This window comes from Xyrauchen texanus, chromosome 9 (genome assembly GCF_025860055.1).
Source record: "Xyrauchen texanus isolate HMW12.3.18 chromosome 9, RBS_HiC_50CHRs, whole genome shotgun sequence".
NCBI lineage: Eukaryota > Metazoa > Chordata > Actinopteri > Cypriniformes > Catostomidae > Xyrauchen > Xyrauchen texanus.
This window is the reverse complement of record NC_068284.1, coordinates 28,598,115-28,618,809: the sequence shown is the minus strand read 5'-3', so window position 1 is coordinate 28,618,809 and position 20,695 is coordinate 28,598,115. Positions and strand designations below refer to the sequence as shown.

Below are 20,695 nucleotides of genomic sequence, written 5' to 3'. Positions count from 1 at the left end.
AGTTCAGGGAGCATGAGGAATCCTTTTCACACATGAAATGGCCACCACAGAGTCCTGAACTTAACCCCATTTAAAGTCTTTGGGATGTGCTGGAAAAGTTGTGTGTTTCTCAACTCTCCCGTTATCAATACAAGATCTCGGCCAAAATCAATGCAACTCTGGATGGAAATAAATGTTGTGACGTTGCATAAGGTTGTCGAAACAGTGCGACGATGAACGCACGCCGTAATCAAAGCTAAAGGTGGTCCGACTAAATATTAGTGTGCAACTTTTTTTTAGCCAGGCAAAATCTCATCTTTCTCACTCATTCACATGCTTCTTGTTCAGTGCAATTCAGAAATGTCAAAATAGGCATGCATCACAGTGCAGTTCCTCAAATTCTTAGATGCCCTGGAGGTTAAAAGTTTTCACTTTCAATGCTTTGATATTTAGTAGTAAAACAATGTCAGAACCATACATTAATCGTTCAAGAGAAACATCTAAGCCATATGAGAGATATTGATAAAATTCATATTTAACAACCGAGGGCTAGAGAGGGCCACATAATGATTACACAGAGATAAACATGCTGACTGGCATCTAATAGTTTATAATGACTAAACATTTAGAATCAATTTGCTATTTACTCATAGTTTCAGCATGTTCAGACATGTTTTAGTACAGCTCTTTAACAGCACATAATAGTCTTCGGGCCTGGCATTGCTCATTGTTTAACAGAAAAACAGGTTGATTGAGGAAAAATAATGACACATTGTTAGATGAAGGAACTCATTTTTGTAATGGGCTAGTGCGAAATCATTTGTAGTTTTTGAACAAGATGTTTCTTTTTCAAATGTACCTATCTACAACTAAACTCACCATGCAAAAAAGTTAAATACTGTTGTCCAGTGCAATGACATCATGTGGTTTAGTTGCGTTCTTTTGCTTTGAGAGCAATATCATATTAGGACAGCGTGTGATATTACATGTGTGATACTGTAGCATTAGCTCACTCTAAATATAATCTTTGAACACACATACATAGTGTTTGGGTTTAACGCGATTTTCGACATTTAGTCGCAAGACATTGGCGTGTAATTTTAGTACAGAGGTTGACAGGGAAATTTCCTGTCAGAGCATCAACATACTGGAAACTGGCTAGCTCGACTAGCCGACAGGCTTAAATAACATTTACATCACCTTATTGTCAAATATCGACATGTTTCTGTCATTAAAATACACACACACACACACACTTTATATATTTAACGTAAATGGTAAAGTCAGAATGGTTCAGTGTAATGTTTACCTTTCAGCGATTGATGTTGCTGTTCAGAAATTTGACGTTTGATCGCCGCCGTTAGCTTGCCCGCTGTTCTCTCGCGCCGACTTATTCATTTACTTTTTAAAGAGTGCAAACGTAACCTAAATATTTACCCCTTTCAGCACCGACTAGATCCCTTCTGGTGCTCTTATGTATCATAACAGTATAATGTTTTTCGGGGGGGTCACTTATACAGCACGGCCGCAACGGGCCCCGGTCAGACAAGCAGCGGCGACTTTCCGTGACGTGCCATGACGCGACACAGAAGGCAATTTTAAAAGAGGCCTCACGTGATCCACTTGAATTTAATTCCCCCAAGCTCAACTTCCTCAAAAGTTTATTTGTGAATATGTTATGTTGACTCACTGGCGCTCTTTAGATTGACCCGGTTTAGTTTATTTTTGTAGTTTTGAAAGACCTTTGGACTGTGTTGCACATTAATATTAATTGAATTAGCCCCAGAATCCACACCCACTGAACACTTTATTAGGAACACTATGGTCTTAATAAAGTGCCAGACTTGGTCTTCTGCTGTTATAGCTCATCCACCTCAAGATTCAATGTGTAGTGCATGCTATTCTGCTCACTACAATTGTACAGAGTGGTTACCTGAGTTACCGTAGCCTTTCTGTCAGCTCAAACCAGTCTGGCCATTCTCCGTAGACCTCTCTAATCAACAAGGCATTTCCATCCATAGAACAGTCGCTCACTGGATGTTTTTTTGGCACAGTTACAGAAATTCTCAAACCAGCCCATCTGGCGGCAACAATCATGCCACAGTCGAAATCACATTTTCCCCCATTCTGATAATCACATGATTAAGTAGGTGTAGGGTCTACAGACCGGGCCATAGCAAGGTATTCTGGGCCCCCTGACTGTATATTGGTCAAGGCCCCTTTTCCTATTAAAAAATAAGTTTAGAACTTTCACCCCACTAGCTAGTGCCCTGCTTGCAGGTATTCCTAATAAAGTGCTCAGCGAGTGAATACTAGTATGAGTATGTGCATTGGATGTTTAATAGGTGTAAATACATAGTAATATCTGCTTTGGGCTATTTGGTACATTTAGCATATTAGTGCCTACATGGGCTATTTGATTAGCTTACTATGAAATTATATAATTAAAAAACAATATTCACACATTACAGGGCCTTATAATCCAGGCTGGACAGGTTATCAATTCAGACACATTTTCTGCATTGCAAGGGGTTAATTTATTCCATAGCACTGTCTATTAGTTTTGAGATTAAGATCTGTGTCAGCTGATAAGAATGCACAAAATGGCAAAAGATCTGAAAAAAAAATAGCCATATCTGAGAGGCACTAGTACAAAAAAATCTAAACTAGCAGCAAACTTGCACATTTGCAGCTTGTCATGCAAATGAGCTTGTAATTTGCTGCAAATGTTAACCAGAAGTTTGCAGCTCTTCTCTGGTAGTGGTGAGCCTCTGGCAAACCTTTGGCAACAATGGACAATTTGCTGCAAGTTTGCCACAAAGCACATTTGTATGCTGAAAATGTTCTGTGGCAAATTTGCCATGAATTTCTGAATTTTGTAAGGGTCACCAAAGGATACTGTGCTATCTGAAGAACATATGCAAATAAAACTGCCTTACAACAGTGCCACTGACACTACTCTTTATCATGACCACATTGTAGTGTTTACAACAAATAAAGACACAAAATGCATCAAGCCAGAAAAGCAGACATATAACATTAAACATAAAACAACAAATTAGATTATGCAGATTTGTTTCTCTTAATTTTACAGACCTCAATTTGACAAAAGATTCATTAACTCACAATTGTGGCTTAGTAATCTGGAACTAACTTTACTTTGAATGAGGATTTTAGGTAATTTTTATAATATGATACATTGTATCAAGGAGCAGTAGATTCACACTGGAAACGACAAACCAATTTTAATTAAAATGAGACAACAGATGAGGTACATGCTAATTTTGCACTATTATGTGCCAGTTTGTGCTTATAAAGCAACACTCAAAGCTTTTTAATTCAAACCATGGTCATCTCAATTGTTAATACTGTTCATTATTGCCTGCATGGTCATTACTAACACTGGGTTAAGATAATCATGTGCTATCTTGTTTCACAGTTCATATTTTATCATCAGTTAGTAATTCACACTGTATATCTCTGATACCAAAACTCTGAAAAAGGGTTTCATAACCAGGGTTAAAGCAGTGCTAACAAGCTTTTAAAATTACATGTGTGAAATGTTGCTTAAACTAGGGTCAAATGTGTCCTTAACCCTGGGTTAAGTGTAGTTTGAAACCCCAGTAAAACCAGGTAACCATGGCTAAATGGCCCACAGCACACAGCCCTGCTCTAATATTTTTCATGGTGTCTGTGATCACAAACATGTATGGCCTTCCTATATATAAACAATATTACACAGTGAGTGGGCATATTTTGAATTAAAAGGCTATGGAAGATTTTTTTATTTTAAGATTTTGTAATTTTTTTAACTCCTCTCTCCCTCTGTGTCTCTCTTTACTCTTTCTTCTCCACTTCGTCCTCTGGGAAATAGACACTGACAGTAAACTCTGCTGCCTCTGTGCCATACTTGTTCTTCACCAGCAGGGCATATTTCCCTGAGTCGGTAGTGGAAACAGCAGCGATGGTGATGCTGGCGAACTTGCCATGCTCAAACTTCAGTGAGTAGCGCTCATCACACACCAGCTGTCTCTCATTCTTTATCCAGCTGACCTCAGGAACAGGATCACCCCATACATTGCCAGTGAGGTTCAGAGACTGAAAAAAATATGGGAATAGATGAAATTAGGGGTTGCAATAGCTGGCTGATTAGTCCACATGATCGATTTACTTGAGAGTCAAATGGTATTAGATATGGACCCTTTTCATATTTCCAGGTTTGGAATGGAAAAATAAACTATTACAGGGTAAACTACTATAGCAGTAAATGGGAGACCACAGCAAATTTTAATTTATTTGTTTGCATTCCCATTTGAGGTCCAACACAGCTAAAGAAAGAATCCACTATTGTATTTCCATGACTTTCCAAATAAGGAAGAAACATGCCATGAGTCAGTGAAAAGGGTCCATTAAAGGGATAGTTCACCCAAAAATTCTCTCATCATTCAATCACCCTTGTGCCATCCCAGATATTTCCGACTTTCTTTCTTCTGCTTAACACAAACAAATATTTTTTTTAGAATTTCTCAGCTCTGTAGGTCCATAAAAGTGTAGGTCGTAAGTGAAAGGTGAGCACGCCTTTCAAGCTCCAAAATTCACATAAAGGCAGCATAAAAGTAATCAACATGACTCCAGTGGTTAAATATATATCTTCATAACCAATATAATAGGTGTGCATGAGAAACAAATCAATATTAAAGTTTTACAATACATCTCCACTAGTGAAAGTAAGAGTAAAGATTTATGGTAAAACAGGACTGAAATATTGATCTGTTTCTCACCCAAAGTGATTCCATTGCTTTAGAAGATATAAATTTAACTACTGAAGTTGTATGGATTATTTTATGCTACCTATATGAGATTTTTGGAGCTTTAAAGGTTTGGTCAACATTAACTTGCTTTGTATGGACCTACAGATCTGAGATTTTTTCTAAAAATCTTTGTTTTCAGCAGAAGAAAGAAAGTCATACATATCTGGGATGGGGTGAGGGTGAGTAAATGATGAGAGAACTTTCATTTTTGGGTGAACTCTCCCTTTAAGTCAGTGGTTCTCAACCTTTTTTGATGAATGCCCCTATTTTTGATGAATGCCCCTACATAATTCCCTTACCCCAGCCGCCATCATTTAAAAGCGGAGTGACATCATTTGAAAGCCTTTGAGACTTTGTTGTACCAAAAAAAAAAAAAGAAAAGAAAAAACATAAAACTCAATATTTGTATTATTTGCTTAATTTGCTCAATGCAACTTCGATGCATTGCATAATTTAACGTTTTGTTAATAAATTCAGCAGGCTTACGCATCATGAATGAGAGACCAAACCTTGTGCTTCCTGAATTCAAGCAGATAGAGGGCTATATCTGGGGCCTATTAAATGAAAATGCGAAGACAGAAACTAATAATAAAAGTGATATTAATATATTTTACATTTGTCTTTTTTTTCAATGTTAATTTATTATTATTATTTTTTTTTTATAGTTTTAGCAGTGGTATTTGTAACAAGACTATAGCAAGCACATGGATGCATGGATATTCTTCACTATCATGGTTAGATGTAACATGATTTCTATAAAAACAAACTATGGCATTTTTGTAATTACAAACAGTAGACCTACTGTAAACACATGAAAAAACAATAAATACAAAATATAATTATTAATGAATTATATTCCCTCACTCCCCTAATTTTGCCAATGACAAATTCAATAGAGCTGAAGCAGTGATCCGATAATATTTATTATGAATCTTTTTCTACCAAAAGTACAGTTAGTGTTACTGTTACGAATGAGGCAGCGAAGCAGACGAGGAGAGCGGATCTAAATGCAAGCTCGCTTTATTTAAACAGTCAAACCAATAAACACAAAGGAAAACCCTCAGTGGGGAAATAAAAAACTGAAAACACGAAGAGAACAACACTGAGAACTCGGGCAGGGAACACATACTAGGCTAACAACAACATTCACATACAATCAACGAAAGACAGGGACTGAACCAAAAACCAGGAAATATATACATCAACATAGAACTAAGGGGCCAGTGAACAAACAGAACACCAAACAAGATGACAAACAGAAGCAACTGGCAAACTTAACGAGGGCAGGTGAAAACAATGAACAGTGAACACGAGGGCTGACAGGAAGACTATGAAGGTACAAGGGTGACAAAAGTAAAAACTAAGGAATAACAAAAGTGACAAAATTACAAACAAAGGGCAACAGTGAGACAAGACAGGGTAACCGTTACAGTTACTATAGTAAATTCAAGGGTGTTAATGTAGAATTCTGTGCCGAATTCAAATGGTTTCCGCTTCTCGTGCCTTGCTTCTCACTGATCCTTGCAAAGCTGCGAGTTTAAGAGCTTGAGCTTTAAGAGCTTTGCACTGCTCTGTCCATTGTGCTGTATCCATCTACAGAGCCATACAGGTGCATAAGCCGAGGTTGTGCCTTCACCTGTGTATTTGGCGCTGCTAAATCAGATACTTCAGATGCGTCGTTAGTCTTCAAAATCAGATGAACCGTGGTAAAAAAATGCATACCAACACATATAATTGAGAACCAACTGATATACTCCAAGTCTAGATAAACTTTTTAATGTAAAGAGGAACTTGACGATAGATTTGATTATTATGACTGATAAACACCCCCATTTGTAACCTAACGGCCCCCTCTCTACTAATTTGCTCTCAGCGCCCACTGGCATCCTTTGAACGCCCCCTGGGGGGCAGAACCGCCCCATTGAGAACCCCTGCTAATGGGCAAATTAGTTTTTCCTTGAAAACAAAAGACTTAATATTTTTTAAAAAAATTGCGTTTCAAGTAAATTGGTCATGAATGTTTTTAGATATATGTACTGGATAACAAGACAAAAATACGGTATAAGAAAATGTAGTATAGTCAATGTGATGTGGTTTGTATTGACTAGATGTGAATCACATTATCTGCACTGTGCTTTTTCCATACATGGCAACAGCATGAGGAAAATAGTGCAAAAGAGTTCAAATAAAGTGAACCCTAATCGCTTTGAATTCACAAAGCATGTTATGAGCAAACCACGCTGCGGACATCGAGATGGTCTGACATCTGAGTTCATTTAAGACATACCCTCACTACACACATTTTTGGCAAAGTTCTTGTAATTTGTGCACCTCATCAGCATTCTGTTGTTTAGTATGTGCACTGCTACGACAACCAGGCAACTGATGACTAGAAACGTTGTTGTGTACTGAGAACGCAGCTTTAAAGATTTCTCAAATTAATCTAAAATTTGTTATCCACAGGTCTGTTTATGACAATACAATAGAGATATCTGCACTTTTGTTTTTCACGTGCATAATCTCAGCTGCGCAGACATACTCTCTCCACTCGAACTTGCCAGAAACAGCAATGACTGCTGAATGAACACTGTGCATGTTGAGTCATTCAATGTACATAAGGTAAACACTGATCTGGTGGATGCTTTTTTGAATGACTAGTCAACTTAATTAAAAATGAGTAGTTGTGCAAGCCCTTGATGAAATGTGAGGTTTTAAAAAGCAAAATGCAGACCACTGACCACATCATCAGAGAACACATTCAGAGATGTGATGCTCATGATTGAAAGTGGAGATTGCTTGTATAATACCTTGCCCTCCTGAATGGTGACAACATCTGGCAGGCCACCTATAACACGAGCACGATCTATAGAAACACAAATATTTTAATAAGATTCAGATTTAGGAACCTTAAACATGTTTTTTTGTGATATAATAAATCGATATTGGTTCTCTCTGAACCAAATACAAGCGGTCTGGAATACTAATTATTAAGACATATTAATGAAATCTATTAACCAGAATAATAATTATGCAAGTGGAACTTTCAGATAAGATTGCTTGTATGGCATGCTTTGGAAACTGTATAAAGGGTCAGAGCACAACAATAATAGCAAAGACAATTGCTTACTTCTCTCTGCTATGGCTGCCGCCCTGAGGAAGGAAAGAGATAAACATGCCGTTATTTACGTCTTTAAATAGTATCAGCTGCTGCAAAGGTGATAGATGCTTCTTACACTTTTCAATATCAGGAAATGCTTTAGCACAAGCTTCAGCGACGTACTCGTGGTAGTCTATTTTAATATTGTTGTGACAGCTTATGCAAGAAGGTCATGACCATTTAAAAGTATAAGTTAAAGATACCAGGAAATCAAAATAAGAGTTTTGTGGCTTTGGAGTTTATGTCTATTAGCTTAAAAGCCATCAAGGTTGTCTTCCTAAAAGTTGACAAAATGAACTTTTAGCAGACATATGCATTTCAAATGTACTCTTTTTCAGGAAACAGACCAAAGATATTGATGACTCATCTTGCACCACACCAATGTTTGTCCAATCAAATGCTCTCTAGAATGAGAATTTCCTTGCCCCTAATGCCACCTGTAACCGATCAGAAAGTAGGTGCATGTCTGTGATGAAACTAAAGCCTACTGGCTATTTTTATTTATTTTTTATCCCCTTTTCTCCCCAATTTGGCATGCCCAATTCCCACTACTTACTAAGTCCTCATGGTGCAATGGTTACTCACCTCAATCAGGGTGGCGGAGGACAAGTCTCAGTTGCCTACGCTTCTGAGACAGTGAATCAATGCATTTTACCACGTGGCTTGCTGTGCATGACACCGCAGAGACTCACAAAGACTCACATGTGTAGGCTCATGCTAATCTCCGCGATCCATGCATAACTTACCACGAGCCCCATTTAGAGTTAGAACCATTTATCGTGACCACGAGGATGTTACCCCATGTGACTCTACCCTCCCTAGCAACCGGGCCAATTTGGTTGCTTAGGAGACCTGGCTGGAGTCACTCAGCACATACTGGCTTCGAACTTGCAACTCCAGGGGTGGTAGTCAGCATCAATACTCGCTGAGCTACCCAGGCCCAATAATACTGGCTATTTAAGCCAGTAGGTTTATTATAGAAATAATTTGACAAAGGACAGAAATCCATGATGTTTTCATTAGATTACTACCCTTTTAAATTTAAAGACTTACTTCAGCCTCTTGAATTCTTCAAATGCTTCCTCCCATACTGTACAATGGAATGACAGTAAGTTAATAATATTGTAACACATTGTAGAATGCAGAAGGATAACAAGGTCCTATACGAACTGTTTACTGGGAACACCTGAGCACTTACCTTGTCCTGACAGGTCAATGACCCTCTTGATACCACCTTTGCCATCAAAGATATCAATGGCATATTTGCCCTTATCCTTCTCTGTGGGCTCATTAATTTTAAGCCACAGCTGTTCTTCAGTGACTCCACACTGCACTCTGTCTGAGTGGGAGATCTTGGATTCTCTGATACCAGGTAGAAACAAAAGGACAACACACAAAAGAGTAATTGGTCACCGTTACATGAGGCTGAATTCATAAGAGCATCCTGAGAAATCGCTGAATTTAAACTTAATTTCTGGTCCAGGATGCTAACTTGTCAGTTCAACATTCCAATTGTGCTAAAATACACAATAAAATGACAGCTATAATGCAAAACACCATATCACTTCACTTCACTATAGAGGATCGTTATATCTGTTGCATAGCAACGTTCTTGGTCAAGGAAGGCACTTCATTTACAGTTTTTTTTTATGAACATTTGTGTCCTAGAAATAAACCAAAGATTGTCCAATAAATCTCCAGAACTGGTGAAGAGAGAAATTCTTTACACATTAAACCAATTTAAAGCAGCCCATAGACAGTGATAGATAGAGAAAGGTAGCAAAAAAAAGCCTACTTGTGAAGCCAGCCAACACGGAGCTCTTCAATGTAGTGCACAACAAAGGAGGATAAAATGATGCCATGTTCTGTACTCATAACCTTGAGCTCAGTAGAAGAGTTGGCTATGAGAACAGAGAAAAAAATGCATGAAAATTACATGACAACAATTGATCGGATAGTGCTTGAGAGCTCATTCCTAATGGAGTATCATGTTACATTCAATAACGTTGAGTGATAAGGAATTGACTGCAGGACACTCACCAATAATTCTAAACACTTCGTTCAGCACTGCCTGATAACCTGTTGAGAAAGAATCCGATAACAACATTATCTGTAAATGGCTTGATGTTAGAAGATAATGTTTATAGGAATAGTTCTCGCAAAAATGAAAATGCTGTCATTATTAACTCACCCTCATTTCGTCTTAAACCCTTAATTTTTTCCATGGCACACATAAGGAGAAACATCACACTCCTTGTTTTCATACAATGACATGCCAAGCTCCAAAAAGAACAAAAAGGGAACATAAAAGTAGTCTATACAACTTGTGTGGCATATTCCAAGTCTTCAGAAGCAATAGGAACAGATTAAGCAATCTGAGGAACAGATTAAAATTTCAAAAGACTGAAGTGTTTATTTGGTGAAAATCAAGTCTTCCTGTGAGCTGTTAAAGACAGAACCAGATCAGTACGATTTATGAACTGATTAATGTGCTTTTTGCCATTTTCAGCAGACGAGTCACTATGAACTCTCCTTATGTGGAGTGTTTCTACTAAGTGTGCCGCACAAACCCTCAAAAGTGAAGCCAAAACATCTTGATCGCCCCCCGGTGACTGGTCCTAGTATAGGTCATAAACCCCGCCTCCCCATGTTATTCAACAGGACGTGAGACCAACTAAACAATTAAATTACACTTCACATATCTTTTTTCCAAAGACAGTTTCTGTCATTTACTGTAGTTTCTATCACGTTGATGTAATTTAAAGTGTTTGTTTTCAAAATAAGTTTGTTTTTAGTTAGTTATTTGATGCTATAAAAACGGTGCTGTGACATCATGATTGACAGCTGTGATTGACAGGTTCTCTTAGCGAAGTAGTCACTGAAGCACCAACTGACTTTTTTTCGGGATCTTCGGAGGACTGAGGAGATTGGAGCTTTAAATTTAATATCTAAATTTCTATAATTAATTATTTCACACCGTCATAAGTCAAAAGTCAAAAGTGCAGGGGCATGTGCTTGCAATTGATTCAGCCAGAGCCATATATAGAGAGAGTTGCGACAACTCCATTGAGAACGTTTTTTTTACAGCAATGGCGGCTCGTGGAGCCTCCCGGAAGCCTCCCGGAAGTAGCAGCAAACACCGTAGAGATGCATCAGAACAAACCGTTTGCGACGCACTTTTAAAATGTGAGACGTTTAAAGAATAATATTATCTTATTCTGTATATTATCAGTACATCTAAATAAAAATAACTTGTAAATTAAAACCTTATAGTTGAGTATTACTCATTAAATTAGGAGATAAGGGATGTAATCCGATAACTAACAGATTAGGCAAGGATTGGAGCTGGATAAAGTTAGTAACGAACACCCTATTAATTGTAAAATCTTTGCAAATACCTCACACATTTTTTTGTTGTTGTAATTTTTATTTATATTTAGATTGCTCCTGCTGACTTGAGCCAACAATTTTTTCTCCTCTCCATGTCAGTGGGGAAGCCATACATTCAGCACACCTTTCTCTGAGCTGATTGGAGCATCCCCATGCAGCACAGCAAACCATGGTGAAGACTATGCAACGACAACATGAAAGAAAGGACACATACAAAATGCTTGGCATGCTATTTAATTTATTAGAAATGGATTCATGAATTGCTGTAAATAGTTATTGCATTTATTTGAATAAAAATACAAAAAAGTAATATCAGTAATATATTATTACAATTTAAAATAACTGTTTTCTATTTTAATGTATTTTAAAATGTAATTTACTCCTGTGATGCCAAGCTGAATTTTCAGCCTCATTACTTTTGAACGGCAGTTTATATACGAGTATGCTTAAGTTGTTTTAAAGCTGAATATATTGTGTATATGAATAAGTATTGTAAGAATTATACATTAGATATATAATATTTATAATACATAAATAATTATATTACTATATATAGAATTGTAAGAATTGTAAACAATAAGCTTCATTTCACTAAATTTTACATTTACGTAACTGCTGCTAATAGTTAATAGTTCATTGACCTATTGTGCGGTGCGAGCTGGAAATCACCTGTCACCAGCCTGTCTCTGTACTATCTGAAAAGTCATAAATATGACATTAGTTACCATGAGATTAGTGAAAACAATGAACATGAGGTAACATAAAAAGGCAACAGAAACCCTAGCCTGAAATAAGTTGAGGCAAATAACGGTAGCTGAACACTAATCCTCAAATATTAGCTGATTTGATCTTTAAAAAACAACATCGCTGTAACAACATACTCATGCTACATACATATGTCGGTGTGTTACATAAATATATAAAATAAATGTATTTATTGACTACTAATTACCAGAAATCGCAGTTCTGTCACTCTACTCTAACAGTTTGGAATGACCGCAAAAGCACTTCCTGGAACTATCTGAAGTCTACGTGAATCACGTGACGATCAAGCATTTAGAACTTCCGTTGTCGCAACTCTCTCTCTATATGGCTCTGGATTCAGCGAGAGTGAGGGCGGGGCCTTGATTTTGCGGCTTTACTTCCTGACCTGCTCACTACTGCGCAGGTCTGGTCCTGAAATCGCAACTGCGCAGACTCAAGTCCCAAGAAGTCAGCGCCATATCGGGACACTGACGGCTTCAGTTCTCACCAATGGAAAAGAGCGAAGGGGCGTCGTCCATCTTTTTTTACAGTCTATGGTTTCTACAGGTTTAGCAGGACTACAAAATAATGACATTTTCATTTTTAAGTGAACTATTCCTTTAACAACACAGTTAACATTTGGTGACACAATAGCTCCTACCTGCTTCTGTCAGATTCAGTAAGGTTTTGTCCTTTCCTCTCTCATCCTTCAGTTTGACCTCATATACTCCAGCATATTTCTTTGAAATCTGGGGAATTAAGGTAAAGGTGAGGCACAGAGACTGGATACCTGTTTTATCAATAATAATCAGTCATCAAAACATTTAAAAAAACCATTTAAATAAACAAAACAAGAAAGACCGAAAAGCCAAGCTTTTCTCCTGCGGAGGATGCTGCAGGCTAACAGAGTAAAAGAGGAAAAGACGGCACCATCACAAATAACAACACAGTAACATTGACGGCAACTTATAAAAAAGCTCCAGACTTTTGGCTTGCTTGTGATTTCTTCTGTGGTGGGTTTCTTTTTCAGTTGTTTTTCGCTCTTAATTACAAGCTGTGAATTAAACAAACATTGCAGTTAATGCCAGCGCCCTCTACAGGAGTGGCATGGGATCTTGCCTCTCCTCTGCTGCAAGCACTAACTCCACTCCTCTCTCAGTCCATTTGGACTGGCAACTTATCAGTAGCTGAATTTAGTCAAACTTAGACGGCTTTCAATTCTTATTACCATTACTACTAAGAAATGGAGTTGCGACTTGCACATGATGATATAACAATAGCATTTTGTTTTAAGTGCCATCAGAATCTGATTGATTTTTAGAAACTGTTTTCCTTTTAAACCAAGGTCCACAAATGGAAAACCATATCTTTATGATATATGATCTTAAATGTTGATAAATGTTATAAAGAGTCAAGTAGAATACGTATCTTGTCTGTTTAAAATACAGAACATGATCCAAACGTGGTAATTAAAGAGATTGTTCACACAAAAATTAAAATTCTCTAATAATTTACTCACCCTCATACCATCCAAGATGTGTATGACTTTCTTTCTTCTGCTGAACACAAAGATTTTTAGAAGAATTTTTTAGCTCTGCTGTTCCTCACAATGCAAGTGAATGGGTACCATTCAAGGTCCAAAAAGCATATTAAGGCAGCTTATACGTAATTCATTAGACAGATAAAAATATAAGTCATTTTTTCAATCAATCCCCACTTTCACATTCTTCTTCTGTTGTTTTTGGCAATTTGCATTCACCATGCATATCTCCACCTACTGGCCAGGGAGGAAAATTTATAGTAAAAAAACCTATCATATCGCTTCTGAAGAAATGGATTTAACAACTAGGGTCTTATAGATTAGTTTTATGTTGCCTTAATGTGTTTTTTGGAGCTTCAACATTTTGGAACCCATTCACTAGCATTGTAAGGACCAACAGAGCTGAAATATACTTCTAAAAATCTTTGTTAGTGTTCAGCAGAAGAAAGAAAGTAACATACATCTGGAATGGCATGAGGGTGAGTAAATGATGAGAGAATTTTCATTCAAACTATCCCTTTAAACATGATAAATTATACAGAATCAAACATATGCATTAAAGTCAACATGAAAAGGCATTCACAATACCAAAACTTTAAGTCAATTGTGGAGCACTACTGCAACCCCCCCCCGAAACACCACAAACACCTATTTTTGAGTAGGTGGAGGCTAAAGGTCAAGTTCACCCTTGAGTGCATCTCGGCATATGCCCACATTACGCTTATTTATGAATTCTATCATTATTTGCCATAACCTTTATTATATTAAAGTTATTAGTAACACCATCTTTGAATTAATGTGTTATTTCTAAGAGTTAAGAAAGGCTGCATTACAACTTTAGCCTAAAACAATCCCTAAATAGCTATTTGGACACATTTTGATGATATTATGCTGATTAATCATTCACAATAATGTTGACTACATTTTTCCCTAGAAGGCTGTAGTATCCCTATAATGTTGAATCTAGCAAAGCTGCATAATTTATCATATGGATGCTGAAATTCCAGTTCCAAAACATCCCCAGACTTGCCCAATCGCTATCTGACCTTGCCAATATCAAAGATCAGCTCTTCAGCAGTTTTTCCAATCTTCTTAGCATCCTCGTCATCTTCTTCAATCTCAATTCCATCCTTAAACCAGGCAATCTCAGTGGCAGGTTTGATGTTTCCAACCTGAAATAGGAGAAAGAAGGAAAAATGGGGAGAGGGGATTTCAACAACTGTCTTTTTAACCTAAAGAAATGATCTCATCTCTCACTCCCAAAGCATTACCTTGCATTTTAAATGCACGTCACACTCTGGGGTGACCTCGAAACTTAGGTACTCCACAAAGTGAGGACCTGTGTGTGGGAGATTTTTTTTAGACATCTTTGAACAACTAAAATGTGATTTAACACAATAAAAAACAGTGTTGATGTACCTTGTCTTCTGACCCACTCTGCTCTTTCAAACTCAGATTTCTTCTGAAGCTCTGCGAACTCTGTAAAAGAGAAGGCAATCATCAAAGCATATTGAATACAACTTATTTAGAGTGAAGAATATTTTTAGAGGACATTCGCAAGCTTTCCCCTGAGCTAGAACACATAATACATTTCCTGCCACCTTACCTCTATGTTCGATGACTTGGAGCTAAAAATTGTACTCTTCTGCCCTCTAAAGGACATTCTAATTTAAAGCTCTGGAGGTTTGAGGAAATGTTTTTAAAAAAAAAATTAAATATCAATGTGACCTATTCCATCATTTTGTGTCACTTTAACCCAGAAACACATTTTGAGTTTAATTTTTCCTATTTAAAAAGAAACGTCTCAGTTAATGTTATAATTGTTGTTTCTAATCCCAATAGTAAAATGCAAGACACCACTTAATAGTTTTTAAATATTTGAAAGTATGTAAAAAAACAATGATTAACCTTACCTTCTCCAATAAGCACTAAGCTTGTCCGACCTTTTGCTTTGCCATCAACAAGGTTGAATGTGAAGGTTCCTTCATCAGTGACTTCCAATAAGTCCATAAATAGCTCGATGATGCCAGTGCTCTGGTTAAAGTTCATTGTGTACTTCTAAAGAGTTTGACAGAGAAAAAAAGAGAACAAAACATGATCAAACATGTTGTCAAAATTTGTTTGAATAAATACAATTCATGAAGGTCTTTTGAACTAAAATGTTCTGATGTGCTGTACCTTTCCTTCAGTGATGATATTATCATTGAAAACATACTCCACTTGGCAGTTGGAAGTAAACTTAGCAACTTGGGCCCAGAAACGGACTCGTCCCTTCTCCTGAAGCTCAATGGCCATTTCAGATTCGAAGGGAATTACTGCGGAACATTGCTCATAATTAGCCTATAATAAGCTATGGAGTGGAAAATGTTTCTTATGTGTAAGACAGGATTTATTGAATATTACTAAGTCAGTCTGTTACATCATAACCAATATGGTAAAATAATCAGTTCGTGGATGTAATTATGTGTCAAGAATTAAAGGGATAGTTCAACCAAAAATGAACTTTCATCTTTTAGCAACCCTCGTGCAATCCCAGACGTGTATGGCTTTCTTTCTTCTGTTGAACACAAAGAAAGATTTTTAGAAGAATATTTCAGCTCTGTAGGTACTCACAATGCAAGCTGATTAGTACCAACATTTCTCAATTGAAGCTCTAAAAAGCATCATAAAAGTAATCCATAAGACTCCAGTGGTTAAATCCATATCTTTAGAAATGATATGATAGGTGCGGGTGAGAAACAGATCAATATTATAATATATAATAATATATAATAAGTCAATTTTTACTAGAAATTCTCCTCCCTACCCAGTAGGTAGCGATATGCACAAAGAATGTGAATCACCAAAAACAAAAGAAGAAGAAAGTGAATGCGAAAGTGGAGATTTATAGTAAAAAGGACTCTGAAGACATATTTAACCACTGGAGTCTTATGGATTACTTTTATGCTGCGTTTATGTGCTTTTAGAGCTTCAAAATGTTGGTACCAATTCATTTTCACCACTTGCATTGTGAGGACCAACAGAGCTGAAATATTCCTCTAAAAATCTTAGTTTGTGTTCTGCAAAAGAAAGAAAGGGGTGAGCTATCACTTTAACGCTTGCCAAAGCCAAATTCAAGTTAATGCCAAATAAATAAATCTATTTTTTTTGGCGAGTTGCTTGCCAGTTGCCTCTCAATTTGCATGGTTTTGTGACAGGTGCATGAAAATGCAAGGAAAAACAGCTAAATAAGGCTAATTTTATTGTTGTAGGATTAAACAGATATTTATAATACAAGTATTGTATTATATACAAGTATTGTATATAATACAAAGCAGGTAAGTAAATATTTGCCACTGGCACCTAAGGCAAGAAGTTAATTATGGAACCGGAATGTATTACTAGGTAAACAACTTACTTGGGAACTTGTGGTCATGGCTGATGTCCAGCAAGCGCTTAAGTCCTACAAAGAGTAAACAACAATTATGAAGATCAACAAGCCTTAGTTTTGTGCTTTGCTACTTGACTGTAAAAATTACATTAAATAAAATGAACAGAAGTGAATTTGTTAATTTTTTGGTTGTGTAGAAGAATTCTTTGTTTATGGTTCATGGGAAAAAGATCACTACATAATACCCACAGCTGCTATACAGCCCTCCTCAGGAAATAATTTTGAGAAGCATTGATCTCCTTGTCAAGCATGGGCATCACTCAAAGAAATGTAACGGGATGGAATAACACCATCTCCAGCCAGAGATTTAAGGGAAGTGACTCACCTTCCTCAGTGAGAGTGTAGCTGGCAGACACTCCATCAGTGTTGGTTATCACACAGGAGTAAATGCCCAAGTCCTCCACAGATGGGTCTTTAAATATAGCTCTGGACCTGAGGGCAAACAGCAGCAAAATCAAACATTCTTTTGAAAGTAGCAAGTGAACTGCACATCTTGTTAAATGGAACTTTGGATAAAGGTTTCAACATGGGGTCTGTGGTGGTACTGCATGGAGTTAGTTTGTCTGATCTCAAATTAATATATATATGTTCAACAAAAATATAATATTAAAGGGATAGGTCAAAAATGAAAATTCTGTCATTATTTACTTACCCTCATCCACTGACCGTACCACATTAAAACATATTAAGTAACAAGCTATGACTCTGTACATCAGTTATGATTATTTTAGAGGTTTTGCACTGTAAGCATCATAACAAAGTATGAAAATCTATTAATATGATATTAAACACATTATTATAAGGCCCTAATCAGTAACTATGCCAACACCAAAAACGATTAAAATAGTATTCAAAAAATAAAGTTTTACTTTGAATTAGTTGTGTTATATAAAGATATAGTGCAGTCTCTGGCATTAAGACATGGGTACGTTATAAGTGAAAGACACCTGATTCGCATTCTTAAGTGTAATGGGCTTTGCCGTCGGAAATTTGCTGGCTTGAATGAAATATTCGGATTCATCATTGACCAGTTGAACGGTCCCGGACGCCCCACGGATACCACACTGCGGTTGAGTTAGTTTTATATTTGACATTCGTGACAATACTCATTAAACTCTCCGTGCAAATCACATTTTCAAGCCAAACCAACTTAGACATGCCTGAATGGGACTTCACATCGCGTGGCTACGACATAAGAAAGTCGTTCCTTCAACATGAGATCTCGAGGCCACGACATAAGGATGTCGTTACCTCGACAAAATGATATCGTGGCCACGACTTATTATCACGTTCACACGTGTTAATATGACGTTCCCTCGAATTAATATCCCGTGGCCACAGCATATTATCACGTTCCCATGAGGTAATATGTCGTGGCCATGACAAAACCAACCGAACATGTCCCCTCCCGGTTACCGTAACAACTGTAATTTGACTAGTTAATGTTTATGTTTGTAAATTATAAACTAGCTCCAGTGGCTGAGGTAGGGGTGGCCAGCATCGACCCAAGCCTGGCCACCCTTTTGGCCACCTCATTCGCAATAACTGTTTTAGTCATTTTTTGTTACAATTTAGTTATTTATAGGTGAAATCATTTCTGTACAAACTTAACATGTGCGCACACCAAGGTCGCCAAACCCCTCTGTCCCGGGTATCATTGTAAAATCATAAAAGTAGGTTAATAATAGTAATACAATTAAGAAAAGAGTGGTTTCAAAAGAAAAAGATAATTAATCAGTTAAGTTAGATCAATCAAACTTTTTAACAAATCGTATAATAACATTGCAGTTCTATCAGAAATACATTAAAATTAAGTTTATATTCTAACCATTTCATCATATAATCATCGTATTCATATGTATAACTAATCTTTCATAAATAGAAACAAGTTTGTTGCTTTTTATTACAAAGGTTTTTAAGACTTTTACATTGCCAAAAAAACAACGGCGTGTGCATCAAGTATAAACACCTCTAGAATCTGGGGAGGTGCGAGCGCTGTCTAATTTTGGAGTACTCTCATTATACAACAAGAACGGAAAATGAGACATAAACATGGTCATGGTAATCATTGTATTTCTATATTAGCTTAAAATTCCCTTATTTGAACTGAAAAATGTGATTGGAATTTTGTTTGGCAAGCTTCGAGGTACTTACTTTATGTCATAAAGATGCAAAGCGGATAGGTACCTCTTCATTTTCACATCGCTCAAATCAATTGAATCACAAAAAGACCTACAAATGAACCGTCCTCAGACCACCTCAGTGGTCTGAGTATGGTTAGCTTTTGGGTGCTTTTAGGGGGGTCTGAAATCATTTGGGTTGTTCACATTTACGTTATACCACTTGGAGTGCTCAAATGAACTATGTGTGAAAATGCCCTAAGAAGTATACTTACTTGTCCCCAACAGTTTGAATGGTGAGACGAGAAGTGTCAGTGAGGGCCGTGTAGTTTTTAGACCACACAAACTGAGAACTCTCTTTAAGGTCGGCGCACTCAAAGATCAAAGAGATCACACCATCGTCATCCACATCCACAACAATCTCATTGGTTCCTAAGGAGATGAAACATGTAATGAAATTAGAAGAGAAAACATGGTGAGCAAAATGTTTTCCTCCATGATATGAGTGTATAAAACCTCACCAGGGCAGGTCTGTGCCAAAATAGCATTAGTTGCTTTTGAGGGTCCTCCAACACCTGCTACATTCTTAGCATGGACACGCAGCCTGTAGGAAATGCCCTCTTGGAGACTAGATACCTTTATTAAACAGTGAAATGTGTGAGTCAAAACCACTCAAAATGATGGAAAGACTCTTTGACAGTTTTGTTCTTTCTGTTCTTTTGAATAACAACTAAACCTCTCAGAACAACATCAGCAGATCATTAAAAACAAATGACAGTTCTAAGGAATGAGTTTGCAATGAAGCCATGGAAACGGTTCCCTTTCCACCAAAATAGATTCTAGATGCAGAGACTGAGCTGTACACCACCAAATGATCATAAATATGAGAACTAATCCTTAAAACTGCTGTATGTGATCTTTTTGAATACCACACATAACATGTCCCTACAATCTGACAAATAAAATGTAATATGTGTACTGAGAAATCACACTAGTCTCTGTGACCAGCAAATCTGACTGCTGGCCATGTATGTTAGCCAATCAGAAAACTTGGAAGCAGCTCTTTGCCAACTTCAATAGCAAAACAATGGAAGGAGTGTTTGGGAAACTTGTTAGGAAAGTCATTATTTTTTCCATTTTGTGCCACTAGTGGTACTGAAATCACTTACAGCTGCTTTAAGAAAAATTCCTAACTTCTCAATTATTATTTTACCTTCATGTAAGTCATCTTTGTGGATCTCTCTTGGACACATCTCCATTTGCCATTTTCCTCCTTAAAGTCCACATAATATCCAGTCACAGGGCTGCGGCCATTGAATGTGGGTGGTTCCCACAGAAGCACCATTGAGTCCTTGCGGACCTCCAGGACATGTAGGCCATGAGGAGGGCCTGTAATTGTTGAACAGAAAAATGCATGCAGAGAAACAACAGTGATACTATACATCACAGCAGGCAAAATGACCAAATAAATCTGGACTAGATGTAATTTAAGGATGTTTAAGTTTATAAAAGTCTTATTGCATG

General features: G+C 37.1%; 2 protein-coding genes across 3 annotated transcripts in view; both read right to left on the bottom strand.

Moving 5' to 3' along the window:
* Window positions 1–1,539, bottom strand: part of LOC127648766 (phosphatidate phosphatase LPIN2-like) — a 55,289-nt gene extending 53,750 nt beyond the window's left edge. The window contains exon 1 of the mRNA XM_052133521.1: window positions 1,289–1,539. The gene's annotated coding sequence lies outside the window, so the exon portion shown is untranslated. The remainder of the gene's footprint in view (window positions 1–1,288) is intronic.
* A 795-nt stretch (window positions 1,540–2,334) lies between these two features.
* Window positions 2,335–20,695, bottom strand: part of myom1a (myomesin 1a (skelemin)) — a 33,436-nt gene continuing 15,075 nt past the window's right edge. For both annotated transcript variants that reach the window (XM_052134135.1, XM_052134136.1), the window contains exons 20-37: window positions 20,385–20,560; window positions 19,693–19,807; window positions 19,447–19,603; window positions 17,377–17,483; window positions 17,019–17,063; window positions 15,800–15,936; window positions 15,535–15,679; window positions 15,041–15,100; window positions 14,893–14,960; window positions 14,668–14,793; window positions 12,743–12,830; window positions 9,988–10,026; window positions 9,743–9,848; window positions 9,146–9,309; window positions 9,001–9,037; window positions 7,918–7,940; window positions 7,598–7,653; window positions 2,335–4,077 (exon numbers count right to left, since the gene is read on the bottom strand). In XM_052134135.1, the coding sequence (XP_051990095.1) occupies window positions 3,817–4,077; window positions 7,598–7,653; window positions 7,918–7,940; window positions 9,001–9,037; window positions 9,146–9,309; window positions 9,743–9,848; window positions 9,988–10,026; window positions 12,743–12,830; window positions 14,668–14,793; window positions 14,893–14,960; window positions 15,041–15,100; window positions 15,535–15,679; window positions 15,800–15,936; window positions 17,019–17,063; window positions 17,377–17,483; window positions 19,447–19,603; window positions 19,693–19,807; window positions 20,385–20,560 (1,910 nt within the window). In that variant the 3' untranslated portion in view covers window positions 2,335–3,816. The remainder of the gene's footprint in view (window positions 4,078–7,597; window positions 7,654–7,917; window positions 7,941–9,000; window positions 9,038–9,145; window positions 9,310–9,742; window positions 9,849–9,987; window positions 10,027–12,742; window positions 12,831–14,667; window positions 14,794–14,892; window positions 14,961–15,040; window positions 15,101–15,534; window positions 15,680–15,799; window positions 15,937–17,018; window positions 17,064–17,376; window positions 17,484–19,446; window positions 19,604–19,692; window positions 19,808–20,384; window positions 20,561–20,695) is intronic.